The sequence below is a fragment of the Dichomitus squalens genome (assembly GCF_000275845.1).
Source record: "Dichomitus squalens LYAD-421 SS1 unplaced genomic scaffold DICSQscaffold_3, whole genome shotgun sequence".
Classification (NCBI taxonomy): Eukaryota; Fungi; Basidiomycota; class Agaricomycetes; order Polyporales; family Polyporaceae; genus Dichomitus; species Dichomitus squalens.
The window spans coordinates 1,438,315-1,453,600 of record NW_006766885.1 but is presented as its reverse complement, the minus strand read 5'-3'; the positions used below and the strand labels follow the sequence as shown (position 1 = coordinate 1,453,600).

Here is a 15,286-nt window from a genome sequence, read left to right as displayed (position 1 = left end):
AAGCGGAGCTATGGCACAGCAGGAGAGAGGGCAAGCGAAGGCAAGAGATAGCAAGAGACCTGACCCAGAATGCAGCGAGTGGCTGCTGAAGAAGTCAAAGAGCCAGCTACGAAGGCAAGATGGCTTGAGAGGGCGGCAGAGCGCAGCGTCGAGCCCGTGGCACGATGCACTCGCCGTCGACGGGTATGCTTGGGAGCGCAGATGAGGGAACTCAGTCAAGAGAGCCGTGTCGTAAACCCGATCAGACGCGTCTCGCGTCCACTCGATACGCGACCCACCATCACGTGATAGCTTTTCTACTCACGCGCCTGCGGTGGCCGCAGCGCTCAGAGCCCGTGTGTTCTTGATGTTGAAAATCTTGTATCTCCTGCGATAGACAAATACACTATAACATGAAGCCCATACAGCACTCATACACCTCTCTTGATGAGCTCTGCGGCCCCCTCTGTCCCGGCGATCCTCTCCAGCCTCAACCAATCGTACTTCGAGTAGAGCACCCGAGACGTGACGTCCGATACATCGACGCCGTCATCCAGAAACGGGTACGAGAGGAACTCGGTGTAGAACTGAGGATGATCCGTGGGGCCGTAGAATACAAGATTGCGGATGCCTCGGATTTTGTATCTGCAGCGCGGCGTCAGGACAGAGTGTCATGCGGCATATACGTAGTAAACGCACCGGCGGAAGAAGTGGAACCGCTCGCTAATTAGCAAGAAAGCCTTCTTTCCCGAGAAGAAGGCCTGGCGAGCACGTGAAATGTCCTGGTTAGACGAATACTCGGAGAGCACGGTGAAGGACGCGTTAATCTTGCGGAAGTAGTTCTGCACCCGGATGAAATCGAACGAAGACGGGATGAAGATGACCGTGTTCGCGCTCTGTACAGCGGACTTCATGATCGCTGGAAGTATCTGGGATCGCGTCCGTCAGCTACCCCACAGCGCAACACCATGCTAACTTATGCATACCTGGGTCGTGAAGTACTGAAAGCGCTTTTCAGGCTCGTCCTTTGGGTTGCTGCAGTCAAAATGCACGAAATTCTGGTCGATACCTTCCGGCACTTCGATAGGTGTCCACCGTCTCTCCGTACGTATCTTTCCAGCGACGTTCTGTGTAGAATGGTTGAAGAGGGCGCGTGTCTCCGGCGTCTCGTACGCCGATAGAAGTACCGTCTGGCGCAAGTACCCCGCGCTGGACAGGCCGTGAGCCCGGGACGTGGGTCCTACATCGAATTAGCCACTTACTGTCCATCTAGATACCATGGTTTGATGCGAGAGAAATCCACGTCGTGAGACTCCTTCGGCATTTGGTTCAGGTGGCTAAATACGAACTGGGCTTCGTAATGAGTGGCGGTTGCGACAAACCACAGGAACCCCGTACCTGTACGTGGTCCCAGTTCTGCATCGTGAGGGCGTCCAATTGATCTACGATTAGTACCTCGATAGATGATAAGAAATCCGCGCTCCTGTTGTACAATAATCAGATAATTCCCGAGCGGGGTATACGCGCCACTACTCACTTTTCCTTCTCTATTGACATCCTGAGCCCCAAGGGACTAGCCACGATCAAGTCGCACCCATAGAACTCCGCGAATAGTTTCACGCTCTTCTTCGTGATTTTCACTCCCAACCTAAAGCTATCGTCCACGTTCCCCTTGAACATGTCTACATGGTCGGGCGGGTACGTCCCGGGCTCCGCGTTCGCGAGCTTGTCCACTGCGCCGGGAGGCAGCCCGTACTCGGACTGGAAGCGAGCATTGTTCTCAATCTGGTACTGGGGTGAGGGGGTATGTGCGGTAAGCGCGGACACCCAGCGGAGCGCGAAGGAGCGGAAGGGGAGAAGGATGAGGACAGAAGGGCGCGTGAAGCCCTGGTCTTGGACATCTTCTGGTGGCTCATTGCCAGCTTTTGTCGCGTGCGAGATGCGCTCGTTGTTTTTGAGGACACGGCGACGTTTTCTGCACATATTGTTGTCAAGCGAATCATAGGTAAGACGGGGAGAGGACATACTTGGTGATGTGATTCAACGCGTGTAGAGTCAAAGCCTCTCGGAAACTCGACTGCGTCTCCGGGGCTGTTCGCGTGACATACAGATCGCGGTAGGAAGAAAGCGTGTTTAATAGCTCGTTCTGAAGCTCGACCACCTCTGTTGGACAGATTTTCAGCGCGCCATCCCAGCTCCCGCAGACAACAATGAGCATGCGCACCTCTTGGTAATTTTGCCTGTCGTGCCTGGAGCGGTTCCTTTAACCTGTCGAGAATCTATAGGACGGATCCATCCCTGCACATTCTTCACTAGAAAGCGGGTGCGCACGTACCTTGTGCTTCACGCTCACAGCGTTGGGGCCGTCCGCGCCTTCTGGCACAGACTCAGCCACGCCTCCCAGCTTCCCACATTTCTCTCGTCTCGTTGTCCATGACTTCTGGTCCACTGCCTCGCGTGCGCGGTCCGTGAGCACGCTCGGGGATAGCCCGAAGTGCGCTTCGTAAGGGTCCATGCCTATTGTAGGCGTGTACCGTGTGAGCCCTACTGCAAATTATGTACAGCTTCATACAACGCACTTTGCTCATCATCGTCTGTGTGCTCCTCACTGTCCACAGCCTCCTGCTGTTCCACTGCATCATTGCCCTTCTCTTCCGATGGACGTGATTCTTCAGAGCTACCGCTCTTGTCTTCCGGCGTAGTAATATGCACTACGCGTTTCTTGTTCAGCTTCTCCGCCGGCTTGCTCTCCTCGTATGCCCTCTTGCGCTTGCCGGCCTTCGTCGCAGAAACATTGAGAAGTGTAAGAAGGCGCGTCGTCGTCGAGCTGGATTCGTCGATAGCCATTCGTCCAACAAGCAAAGCAAGTAATCTGAGACTCAACCTATGGTACTGGCCTGGCGAGACTCGGAGCTGCACCTGCAATTCTTCGCCGTTGCCGATCGAGATCCTCTTCCCGATTTAGCTGGTGGTCGGGCGCTAATAGGACCTCGAGTCGGCGATGCACTGGCACACGGTTAAGTAGTGACCGTTAGTCAACCTCTCTGCTCTCCACCCCCGCTCCGTCCTGTTTTAGATGACGCGATTAATTGGTGTCGCTTATACAATATCAGAAGCCAAAAAGCTTCTAATGAACACTCTCGTTGTTGAATGGCGCGTCAGTTATCCTATTTGTAGCCTCTCAAAATCCGCATTCGTTGGGAACGATTGGTAGCCAATACCATATCTACCGGCCCCATATCCCAATCTACATGCACCAACAATCCCAGGCTTTGGCGTCATTGTTATACATTCTGAGCAGCTATATCAGAGCAACCGAAAGATCACGGGGCCTCTCAGCAGAGATATCCCGCCTGCTGGCCTACTTACCAAGGCGGCGTTGACATATGGGTTCGCTGCAATCAGGGCTCCGCCTGTTCCAGTCGCCTTGGCATGCGAAAGACACGATGAATCGCATCGGAGAAATGGGTGGGTCGCCAACGAACGACCTCGCAGAAAGTACAAACACTAGTCATCGTCCCCTGACTAATAAGCTCTCTCTTCCAGGCTCTCTTGAAGCTCTGCGGTCGACACAGCCACCGCCCCCTCTCGTTCCTCCAATCAAAGCACCCCATATTCGTGCCGGATGAATCAGAGACTCTATGAGTCCATGCTACGGTGTTGCGATTGTACCTTCAGATATCGAAGCCTAAGTGGTAATGACGACCGAAGGTAAGTCCAAGTGTTTTCATCGAGTGTTTGCATGTTTTCCTCTATTCGCAGCGGACGCCGTAACGGTATATGCTCATTGGAGCCGTTCTGTCTTCATCCCCCGTTCTTGCTCTCGAAGTCGTCTCATGTCTCACCCATATGGCTTGACATCTTTGCTTTTGAGTGCGAGAATGGGGTAGGGATGACACTGATGTTGCGATAGGAGGAGACCATCACCCTTACTCAGCCCAGCTATAGCCACGCCAGACTGAGAGAGCCTTGATTCTGCAGCCTCCGATCGGGTCACCATCAGTCAGCCGCACGCTCGCGGTAAGAGGACCGGCAGGTGGCTCATTCACGCTACATGGTCTCGCGACATGTATAAAAGGGCGTTCATGCTCGCGGCAATATCATCAGATTGCGTTCTCGAGTCGATTCTCTATAGCTTCGAATCAGTGACTGACCAAGCTTGTCTACAATGTCTTCTACTACCACCTATCTCATAACTGGGTGAGTATGTGTCTCCTGTTTTCACCCCAACCTGTTCGACTTACTCGTGTACTCGCAGAGCCTCCCGCGGCATCGGCCTTGCGCTCGCTGCCCGTCTTCTCCGGGATCCCACTAATCTCGTCGTTGCTGCAGGTCGCAATCCTGACAAGGCCACCGCACTACAGGCACTCAAGGACGATCCTGCAACAAAGGGTCAGTTACACATTGTCAAGATCGACGTCGACGACGCGGCTTCCATCCGCGCCGCGTACGAACCAGTCGCACAAACAGTCGGCGAGAAGGGTCTCGACGTGCTCATCAACAACGCCGGCATCGTACGTCCCCTTCGCTTCCCCGCTGCCCGCTCATTCCCCAAACTGACTCACAACAATATCATTCGACACAGCTACTGGCGAACGATGCGCCGTTCACGCTCGACCCGGCTGTCATGGTGCCGCAGTTCGTGACGAACGTTGTCGGGCCGACGATCGTCGCGCAGACGTTCCTCCCGCTCGTCGAGAAGAGCCGGCGCAAGCTGATCGTGAACGTCTCAAGCTCTCTGGGAAGCATCGGCATCGGATTCGACAAGCGCTACTCGTCGTACTCGATCACGAAGACGGCTCTGAACATGCTTGTGAGTCTCGTTTATTCCAAGCCTCTTGAAACGATGGGGATGCTGACAAGAGCGGAACTGGACAGACGTACAAAATGAAGGTCGAGCGGCCGGACCTAACGGTCGTCACCTTGAACCCTGGCTGGGTGAAGACCGGTAGGTACATTTGCCAGTGTCTTTCACGACGAAGCTGACGCTGCTCCACTTGTCTTAAAGATCTCGGCGGATCTGAGGCGCCCCTCGAGCTCGACGATGTCATTCCTGGTATCATAGACGTCTTGAGCAAGCTGAAAAACGAAGATAGCGGCACATTCGTCCAGTACGACGGTGCACGGGTGCCCTGGTAGACATAGATGTATGCTAGCAATGGACACTCGAACGCTCTCACTCATGGACAGTAATCCTCCCGTGTTAACGATGTTCACCAATGCAGAATGACATGAGTGTGGTTAACAGCTGGCCATATGGAGCCATACCGCGGAAGCTCCGAAGGTTGCCTTGGATTCAAACGAGAGGTGGAGGTTCCTCAGTAATCAATGCGCACACATTCGGAACAACCACGATGTATGTATGGTGATAACCGAGCTCTAACCACGTCATGCGCATCACATTTGATATAAAGATGGAGATAAGCCTTCATTATCATATTCATCCGAGCCAATAATTACACCAGGGGGGTACGTGGGTGACGTAAAGTTTGGGATCCAAGACATTTGATTAAGTCCATCCGCCGAGTATCATGTAAGATCTTACTTGTGTCGTAGCTACAACCTCAAGCTCAGTACGGCTCGACATTCCGCCGCCTGACATCCCTCTCGGGCTCGTCATTGGAGGTACCACTACGTGAACGCGACGCGCGCACAGGCTGAGCGAGCTGTGGCTGCGAGAAGTGGTCGCGAAGACGCCCTTCGACTTGGCGGTGGGTCTGTAGCAGTGTCAGCAGCCGTAGGATAGCAATGTGAGACAGTCGTACGTACCTCGCTGAAGAGAGACTTGAGAATTTGCAGAACAGGGCCGGTCATTCCGAGCTGCACAATGACATATCTATCGCAAGGACGTCAGTCAAGCTGAACCATGAGGTTAGTAACAAGACGTACGCCGAGACCAGCAAGATTAATAGCATCGTGAAGTACAGTGGGTTGAAGAGCACAACCATTGCCTCGTTCCAGCCGAGCACGACGAGCACGCCGTACATCCAGTACGGGATCTGCGCCACGCTCGAGACCATGCTCCGCTTCGCCTCGACGTAGTACGCGTCGGCGTCCTTGCGGAAACGATTGGTGAGGTCAAGGGCCTTCGTCTCGGAGAACACGACGAGCGTTGACGGGAAGTCGAACTCTTCTGTGCTCGTCAGTGAATCTGAGGTCTCGGATGGCAGCGTAAACTCCAGCGAGAGATCGAGGGGCTTGATCTTCCAGTAGAGCGGGACAAGCTCAAGAGTCTAGGGGTGCGTTCATATGTAAACAGTACAACCCAACGACATCGTTGTAGGAAGACTCACCTGCTCCTTCGCTTTCCTGAACGCCGTGTCAATATCATCGTCGGGCTTCCAGACGCGGGGCGTGCCACTCTCGTCGTAACGGAAACGTTCCTCGAAGTAATTCCGGAGCTTGCCCAGGAAGATGGTGTCAGCAGTCTGCTCGTCGATCTTCGCACGGAGTGCCAGCCAAGCACGCTTGCGCAAGGTGGTCAGTGCCGTCGCGTTCTCCTCATCCGTGCAATCGAAACCTGGGTTATAAGCCATGAACAACATGGGCAAGCGGACTGTGACTGCGTCGCTCACTCTTCGCCTTGGTCAGATACGACGACTCGGCTTTGTCAAGTGTCTCCCGAAACACTTTCAGAACCTTGTCCCACATGTCAGGTGACGGCTGGTTGAGGTACACATCGACGGGCTCCGAGATCTGCTTCTTGAAGTTACGCTGGGAGAAGCAGCGTTAGTCATAACGACAACCCACGTAGCAGAGCGCACGAACCTCGATAACATTGACCATCTTCTTGGTCTCGTCCTTCCTGCACTGATCGGCGACAATACGGGCCTCTTCGCGAAGCAGACCAAGCTCTTCTTCATAAGACCAATCCGTGCCTTCGACAAGCGCTTCTTGTGCGCCTTGGAGGAAGCGCTTCTCGAGACGTGCGCGGGCAGACGCAACGACATCCGCGAAGTTATAGCCTTCGCCACGCATGCCATCGAGCATCTCCTTCTTGTATGATGCGAGACTGCTCTTGTGGAGGTTCTTGAGCTGACCGAGGAATAGAGCGGAGAGCGTCGAGTCGATGACGCCAATGAGGTCGACGCGCTTGCGCTTATAAACGCCTTGGTGGTAGCGGGATGCGTCCCTGTCGTAGCGCTCTTACACAGACGTTAGCCAGCAGTCCATAACTAATGAACGTGATACACACCCAAGGCTTGACTGCGCCAAGCACGCATCATTTTGCCCAGACCCTCCACGACCTTGCCGGATTCGATCGGCCTCTTCTGAGACTTAGACTGTTCGTTGAACTCAGCCAACGCTGCACTTGAGATCTCGTCACAGCGGAATTGTGCAAGAAGTTCCTGCTGGGTAGGCAAATCCAGATCTTTGTTGGTTTGGACTTGTTCCTGCGAGCGCGTTAGAAACCTGTAGCCAGGTCAAGACTTCAGCGAGAGCACCAACCCATATGCCCTCCATGTAGAACGCTACGCCGTCAGCTGGGATGCGTTTATGGTAAGCCGGAGAGAACACGTAGTCCTCTCTCGGTTTTTCCGTGAAGCGCTTCTTGAGCTCTTGGACTTCAGCCTCGAACTTGTCAGGGACGAGGACCTTGTGAGGAAGGGCGAAGAACGACAGGTCAAAGTAGTCGGACAACTGCCTGTCCTTGAGCTCTGGCGGCTTCGACAACGAGTCCCAAATCTTCTGCATGTCTTGCGTCAATGTAGCTTGGAGGTTGGCCAGAGGCGTGGTCCCGATGTGGTCCCGAATGACGAACAGCAGGAGCGTCCGTTGGTTACGACTTCAGCGGGGTGAGATTGGTTGCACTCTTGAATATGAGAAGGAGTCCTACCCGTCAGGTGTCTTCTTTCCGAAAAGACCGAGGTTGACTTCGAAAACGGTCTTCAACAAACCCATATTCGCACCCTGATACAGACCGACTTGATGTTCCCACAAGTTGACTATGAGTACCTCAGAGGAGGCCAAGGAGAAGAGAGCAGATTTGCGCTCGAAGTCCTATAATTCTGTCAGAAAAGCTTAAAAGACTATACGAATATACACCAACCTGGTCCTCTCCACGCTCTCGTCCATCCGTCCCTTCTACATCCATCACCAAGACGTTCGCCCCCTTAGCTTTGCACATCCAAATACCTAAGTCGGCATGATCAGCACTCATACATCGTCATTTTAGACCTTGGTGCGCATAGACACATGGATGTTGGGGCAAGCAACTGTATCGCAGCACCAATAGATCTGCAATTCAATACATGCAATACGCAGAGGAGAAAATCTACATATAGCCATGTCCAGCAGAAGCCAGTCGAAAAGCAGACCTGCGGGCAATTGCCACGTTCGGACACGCGGATGTGGCTCGGAGCACGCTAGCTTTGAGTCACACCGCACAGAGCCGGGTCTATGCGTCAAGGGGATGGGACGCGGGGGATGTGTTCAGGCCTTCCAAGCTGTACTCACCCTTAGTCGTCTGCTGTCGTCGCGTTTCGTCCATGACATCGAAGTTTGTTCCGAATAGTCGATTGAGCAATGTACCTGGCCACACGAGTTCGACGAGTCGCCAGATCAAGATAAAGTTAGATACGCACTTTTCCCGGTAGACTGTGAACCGAAGACTGCTACTAGGTTGTAGTCAAAGCCCGCACTGAGCAGGCCCCACTTCTCTATCTGCTTCGTCAACTCCGGGCTAGCACAATTGCCATTTTAGCTTTCGGAGATGTAGCACATTTGCGCAGCATCAACGCACTTGAACTGCTTCTCATCGTTGATAATTTGTATGCGCTCCGAGCTGGCATCCGAGGTGGTTGCGGAACCATTCCGGTAGTGACCATTCGTGGCTGGTGCGTTCCGTCCTGCGGAGATGAAGCCGTCGGCCTTGGTGGGCGAGAGCGTCGTAGGCGGTATGCCGGCTGTAGCCATACTGGTGTCGTCTGGTAGAGTATACAAACGAGCGGAAGGGAGGGGGGGTATGAGGGGTCGTTGAACAGGTGTGCAACTGGCACACTCCTGCACTCCGCGGTATGGATCTCTTCACGTGATGCACCGCTGGCAATTATCCCTGTCCCCAAAAAGGAAAGATGGCCCTCGGCGAGGACTACTCCGACCAGGCTGTTGGGCACGCGAAACCTCTGCTTTGCAGAGCGTTCAGGTCGAGCGCTGTAGAAGAGGGTTTTTATCTCCTGTGCAGCTCACAACAAGGACACTTCTGCATACTAGTTGAAAACACAAGTGCACCTCAAGAATCTCGATCGGACTTGTCTGGTGAGCCGCGGGTACCGCCCATCACTCCGTCATAGTGCTGAAAGACTCCATAGGTTCGCTGCAATTGCGAAAGGAATTAGAACACAACGCAGCGCCGCACAAGCATCGTCGTGATCCCATGCTTAACAAATGACTCAAAACGCCTTAGTATAGCAGTCGATGTGCACTAGACATGGTTGACTTGTGTCCGGCCCCCTTCCGTCTCATACTCTCGACCAACATGCGACTACGGCTCATCCGTAGGGTCACGGCATCGCGGATAGGAGGTTCCGTGATCTCCGGTGTCCACACCTATACCACGAAGCTCCCTGTACAGGTTGATTTGCTCGAACGCTACCGGGGTCTTGTCGCCCTAGGTCGAATCAAAGAAGACGAGGAACAGATTCGAGTCATCATGCAGGTGATGGCTTGTTGCTACTTCAGAGCGTTCAGTGGCTGACCTAATCATGTAGCTAAGGAGACTGCACAGAGAACTAGATGGTTATGCTCCTCCCGCACTACAGTCCAGGTACCTGAATCAAACGCACTCTGTCATTCCTGGATCAGCGCAGCCATCGTCAGGCGAGCCTTTGACTCCTTGGTGGGCAGCTAGCGATCCTCTCTCGGACAAATCCGCGTCAGCACGAGGTCTCGTCCGCATCCGAACACACGCAGAAGAGATCGAAGCACTGACTACTCCCAAGGTACAGTCATATCACACTATCGTCATCCTCCACTTGTGTGATACGCAACTGATGCTTGAAAGGGCCTCACGATCACCGGCCCGCCCGGTTCTGGCAAGAGTTTTCTCATCGACCTCTGGTTCTCTACTCTTCCTACTCCGTACAAGACACGCAAGCATTACAACGAGCTCGTGCTCGAGATATACCGGGCCGTCTGGGAGGAGACTCGTCGGCGGATGGCGGCTATCCACCCGAATCCTGAGAGCCCTGCAGCAGCCGAGGAGCCGTCTCGCCCATGGAACAAGCTCATGCGCGAGCGTTGGCGGCAGCTCCTCAAATCCGGCTCGCTGCCCGTTCGCTGGACCCGGAAATCGAACATGAGCTTCTCGCTCTCCCGCACGCCGCTCGAGCCGAGCATCGCTTACGTGGTAGCTCAGCGGCTCATCCTGCGGCACTGGCTTCTAGTCTTTGACGAGATCCAGCTTCTCGATGTCTCCAGCGCCACGCTGCTCGCGGACGTGCTCTCCTGGTTCTGGCGCATGGGCGGCATCATCGTCGGCAGTTCCAACAAGGTTCCTGACGATTTGTACAAGAACGGTGTCCAGCGCGAACGACTCGAGCCGTTCGTGGAAGCGCTGAAAGCGCGATGCCCTGTGGTGTCAATGCGCTCAGACCGCGACTGGCGGGCCGTGAGAGGCAATGAGGGCAAGAACACCTGGTACACCTTCGACCAGCAGCGCGAATTCGAAGCAGAGATCGCAGAAGTCACCGGAAACGATAGCCAGACTGGACTCGAAGGTATGTACTGCGCAGGATCCGGGCGTTCGGATTGAAGAGATAAGTTTGAGTTCAAGCATCTCGCACAGAAGCATCCTCTGCCGAGATTGTCGTATTCGGACGCGGTATCCGCGTGCCGTGGTCGGCGAACGGCGTGTGTCAGTTCAAGTTCTCTCAGCTCTGCGACGAGGTAAGTCCCCGTAAAACCTGAATCCTGTCTATGTAGCAATACTGATTGCATCAAACGGGGCTTGCAGTCTCTTGGACCTGCCGATTACATTACGCTTGCGGCCAAATTCCACACATTTGTCATCACGTCGATCCCAGTCCTAAAGCTTTCGGCGAAGAACCAAGCCCGGCGATTTATATCTCTCATCGACGCCTTCTATGAGGCCCGCTGTCGGATAATCTGCCTTGCGGAAGCATCTCCCGCACAGCTCTTCTTCCCGGATGCTCCATCTAGTGAGGGGGGAAAGGACCTCCGCTCTTATGAGGACGTAGACGTGATGATGGCAGAGGCTGTCGGTGAGACACAAGACGTCTATCGGCCAAACGTCTCTTCCTACGACGCGCCGAACATGGCTCGCGAAAGCACCCCAGCGAAGACGCTTGCACTAGACACGCTTTCCATCTTCTCCGGTCCGTACACCTTCCTCGAAGACACACTTTCTTCTAGCTTAACCTTACATCCCCGCACACACAACAGGAAAGGACGAGCAGTTCGCTTTCAAACGCGCCCTCTCGCGCCTCCTGGAGATGACGAGCGAAAGCTACGCCAAGGATGAACAATGGACCCCACTTCCGCCCGACTCTCGCAAATGGGAGACCTCCGATTCCGTGCGCCCCTCGCAACCGTCAATAACAACCTCACCCTCTTCACAGCCAGCCCGCGCCCAATTCAACGCCCCCTCTTCTCCGGACCTTGCAGACTTCGCTGAGGAAGCCGCCCTTTCCTCGCCCACTCCCGCCTCGCCCTTCCCTGCGGAGCGGCCTCCAGCACCCCGTCTGAGCGCAGACCACATATGGGGCGTCCGCGAAGACTGGGGCAAACGGGCGGGTGATTGGGGCCGTGGTGCGGCCCTGCATGGCCCCCCACCGGCTCCTTCGCCACCAGGGCCGGCGCATAGAGATGCCTTCGCTGAGGAGCCTGAAAGGAGTCAAGGCGGCGGCGATAAGACGAGTCGGAGGGGACAGCGCTAACGATGGAGTCGGGCGTCACGAGGTCTGAAGGCGCGCTGCGGTGTCGGCGCAAAGAACACGTCTCAGCCCCTCGCGGCTTTCAAGCGGCGCACACGACGTGCGTTCTACCACTTATCATCACTTTGCAGTCAACGCCTTCGCGAAGCTTCGCGCGCCTGTGTACAAGAGCGTCTGGGGCAGTGCAAACAATGCCATTATGGGCCATTGTCGATGGAACCGCGGGCGGCCCGACGAAGCGGCGATTCGTCCTCAATACAAACTCGGGCCCAAGTTCCCCCTGCTATACGCATTCGTCATACGCATCACCTCTATCCCACGAGAGAACCCAAAAGAGGTCACCAGACGATCCCCTGGGCTGTGCACACTGCGCTGAGAGCCACGGGCGGCGGAGGCTGCTTTCGTGCTCCGTGAAGGTGTGACCAGACGTACCTCAAGGGGGGAGGGAAGCGAGGGGATCCGGGCTGCGTGGCCTCGTGTTCTCTCACCCAATCACGACACGTAACCCACACCTCACTGTGCGTCGTAATAGTTAGCATCAGTGCTCAACCTGTCGGGCAAGCTTGCCTTATACCGCATAATCGTGTGACTCCGCGTGCGTGAATGCTAGGCCTTGCCGCTTGCGGGGACTGTGGATTCATTATGCAGCAACTCAAAGGCTGAGAAATGAAGTAGCAGGAGACATCACAAGGTATGCGCCGTACAGGCCAAGTAGACCTGTGGCATCGATGAGACAGATAATGGGACATGATAGTACTAGACCCCACATGTCCGGTACCATTGGTGACGTGAAGCAAGAAAGCGGGCCTGCGACACGACATCGGAATGGTGAGTGCATTATATAGGAGAATGTGCATTATAACAAGATACAGATATACATGCGCGCACAGACGCCGGCAACGTCTCTGGCCGGACGGTCTCTAATAGAAGAAACAGAAGGCAACAAGTGGTCAGGAGGGCAAGGGGCGGAAGCAAGGTCGTGAGAGCGCATGTGTATCGACGGCTCGACAATCTAAGCAGGACTATCAGTCTGCGGTGCAGTGAGGCAGGTATGATGTACAATGATGGGCGGATTGGATACGTAGAGCTCGGAAGAGGATGGGAGACGAGGGAAATGCGGAGAAGAGAGGATGAGGAGCACTTGTGCAATCAAGGGACTGTCGCGAGGTACGAGCACATGAATAAATATGGATAGAGGGCGGAAGGAGCGGCAGATGGAAGAGAAACGAGAGGAAGGGGCGGAATGTCGCTATCGCCATATACGCAAGTTCGCCGAAACGATCCTCCGCAAGCGCCGTCCAACTCAGCTCGCGCGCAAAGAAGGCCTTTGTCCTCCATGGGAATTAGACCGTTCAGGTGCACCGCGAACGCCCGTGTCGCCAGCTTGTGGGTACGTAGAACGCAGCATCAGCCGCGTGACAGCCCGCGGATAGCCATGCTGCAAAGCTCTATCCTCGGCGGCTATAGCGCACGCAATGGCTGGACCTTTGTGCAAGGGTCCACAGGAGTGGCTGCTACATGACGCCAGACTTCCGCATCCGAGTCGTCTCAGCATAGAGGACCCGCTAGCAAAGACATACGGGGATATCGCCGTTCGTATGCTCGTACATTCCTCGTCGCAGGTGGTCGGCGCTCCGCGCGTAATTTGTAGGAACCGGACGGGAGCCAGCTGCCGACGCGAAGGTTGACGTACGGGTAGATCCGGAGTACAGCGTGCAGCCGGAGGACACGAGGTGATACGGATAACAGCAATACAGAGCAAATGCAAGCAATACGTACAGTGCAACAACGATGTCCAAGGGAAGGTAGGGCAGGGAATGATAGGGACATGGGTGGCCGCGCCGGAGGTGGCCATGCGAAGAATTCGCGAGCCGCTGCCGAAGATGCGGGAGCAAAGACGAGCGGGCAACGTTTAGGTTGCGCGCCCGTGCTTCGTGCGATTGTGATGTAGGATGCGCAAGATGTGGACGTGTAGCGGAAGCGAGCGAGGATATGTGCGGATAGGGAACGCTAGGAACGGCAGGTGGTGGTAGACGACGATAGATGGATCTGGGATGTATGCGATATTGGATGAGAGCGATGACATTTAGTGCAGTACGGGGGATCATTAGGCCGCGCCGCGCGGCTGCATATACTCGTGACGATGTTAGGGAATACTTGTCTTGACGTGATAATTACTGGGGGTACGTGAACCGCACCCTTCGTGGCCGTGTCCTGGGAAGTCTGACAGTCGCTGATCTCCTGGGAGCATGTCGGCAGCCACGGTAAGAGACACCCCGCACCGACGTCCGTAGCCACGTTTGCCTGGGTGCGCACGTTGCGAACCGGACCTTATTGTGCTGGGATGCCATCCGGGAGGGTTGAAGTGTGGCCCTTGCACGTGGGAGAGGAAGGCGAAATGTGTCGTCAGACTCAGCGGAAGGGCAGAAGGCAGCAAGGACCGGAGTCGGATGACCCCATCACTCTCTTGCAGGGAGGGACGTCGTGGGGAAGGTCCTTCTGGGGACGATCACTTGCAAGTGTTCGCCGTCGAACTCGGCACGTACTTGCGCGAGGAGCGCATCATAACCGAATGATATCCGCTGCTCGAAATGACCTACAAGCCAGTTAGACAACATCGGCCAACGCGTTGAGGGTACGTCGAGAAAATCATCCGGCCGAGAGAGATAACATTGATCGGAGATACAATCAGTGTCCGCCCATAAGCGCGCTCATGCCACAGCGCGTGAAGAGAGGAGAGACTCACCGCCATCTGGCTCCCACGAGTCTGCCACGACATGTAAGATGCGCCGCTTGCGGGTTGAGACAGTGCTGATTGGCGCAGGGGAAAGCGGAACATCAGTCCCGTCGGTTCGTTACGGATGACACGTGACGGGGTCATGCACTTACATGGCGTCCCGTCTGAAACCTGGTAAACGAACGATCAGCCGGTATTCGTGCGGCTTCGTGTCTACTGCGATATAGCTGTCCTGGGGTGCCGGAGCGTGGGCTAGAAAAGGCTTGTACGGTGCCGATGAGCCCCAGTCCTGATCGGGAGGCGGGGGCGGGGTGAGGACCTGCGGCGGTTCGGGCGGGGGAAGCGGGCGGTCAGAGGATATGGAGGAGGCGCCGTCGCTAGATAGACAAGTGGTAGAGGTGTAAGTCCGATCCAGCAAGCGGTTGGCAACGAGGGACATGAACTCCTCGTGCTCAAGGTCGGACATGAGAGATGACGACCGCTGTGTTCGCCAGGACGACGATGACGGTATCGATGACGTCGACGCTTCATGTGTCCCGGCCGTCGGGCGACTCGAGCTCGGGCGCGTGGGCGCCGCGGAGCGCATCTCCTGGTCTTCCTGGATCGCCCCGCCAGCGAAGGCAGGAAGTGCGTGGTAGGGGGTGTCTGCAGGGAGCGGGAGGCTTGCCGTCGACCC

The 15,286-nt window shown here is 55.4% G+C and overlaps 5 protein-coding genes across 5 annotated transcripts; 2 read left to right on the top strand and 3 right to left on the bottom strand.

Moving 5' to 3' along the window:
* Positions 1-360: 360 nt before the first annotated feature.
* DICSQDRAFT_133072 (digestive organ expansion factor) lies at positions 361-2,837 on the bottom strand. Its single transcript, XM_007362021.1, has 10 exons — positions 2,559-2,837; positions 2,315-2,496; positions 2,204-2,258; positions 2,007-2,142; positions 1,517-1,954; positions 1,378-1,462; positions 1,242-1,327; positions 966-1,188; positions 679-908; positions 361-624 (listed from the first exon to the last, which is right to left on the bottom strand). Exons 1-10 carry the CDS (start codon positions 2,824-2,826, stop codon positions 411-413), a joined length of 1,917 nt encoding a protein of 638 aa, XP_007362083.1. The 5' UTR covers positions 2,827-2,837; the 3' UTR covers positions 361-410.
* Positions 2,838-4,238: 1,401 nt separating this feature from the next.
* On the top strand, positions 4,239-5,118 carry DICSQDRAFT_51841 (NAD(P)-binding protein; the record flags this gene model as incomplete). The annotated part of the gene is made up of 4 exons (XM_007362020.1): positions 4,239-4,493; positions 4,565-4,792; positions 4,858-4,927; positions 4,988-5,118. Coding segments are annotated over 4 exons (684 nt in total), but the record flags the coding sequence as incomplete, so codon positions are not given.
* A 328-nt stretch (positions 5,119-5,446) lies between these two features.
* DICSQDRAFT_133071 (protein SEY1) lies at positions 5,447-8,932 on the bottom strand. The gene is made up of 13 exons (XM_007362019.1): positions 8,723-8,932; positions 8,565-8,662; positions 8,437-8,511; positions 8,030-8,115; positions 7,817-7,980; positions 7,429-7,765; positions 7,175-7,373; positions 6,748-7,124; positions 6,555-6,693; positions 6,273-6,499; positions 5,869-6,212; positions 5,749-5,815; positions 5,447-5,696 (listed from the first exon to the last, which is right to left on the bottom strand). Exons 1-13 carry the CDS (start codon positions 8,893-8,895, stop codon positions 5,550-5,552), a joined length of 2,433 nt encoding a protein of 810 aa, XP_007362081.1. The 5' UTR covers positions 8,896-8,932; the 3' UTR covers positions 5,447-5,549.
* A 140-nt stretch (positions 8,933-9,072) lies between these two features.
* On the top strand, positions 9,073-12,417 carry DICSQDRAFT_79616 (uncharacterized protein). Its single transcript, XM_007362018.1, has 7 exons — positions 9,073-9,237; positions 9,291-9,637; positions 9,690-9,920; positions 9,983-10,697; positions 10,766-10,866; positions 10,934-11,315; positions 11,383-12,417. Exons 2-7 carry the CDS (start codon positions 9,410-9,412, stop codon positions 11,874-11,876), a joined length of 2,151 nt encoding a protein of 716 aa, XP_007362080.1. The 5' UTR covers positions 9,073-9,237; positions 9,291-9,409; the 3' UTR covers positions 11,877-12,417.
* Positions 12,418-14,332: 1,915 nt separating this feature from the next.
* DICSQDRAFT_50664 (uncharacterized protein) lies at positions 14,333-15,049 on the bottom strand (the record flags this gene model as incomplete). The annotated part of the gene is made up of 3 exons (XM_007362017.1): positions 14,333-14,469; positions 14,620-14,684; positions 14,763-15,049. The coding sequence occupies 3 exons, from the start codon at positions 15,047-15,049 to the stop codon at positions 14,333-14,335; spliced, it is 489 nt and encodes a 162-aa protein (XP_007362079.1).
* Between the last annotated feature and the right edge of the window lie 237 nt (positions 15,050-15,286).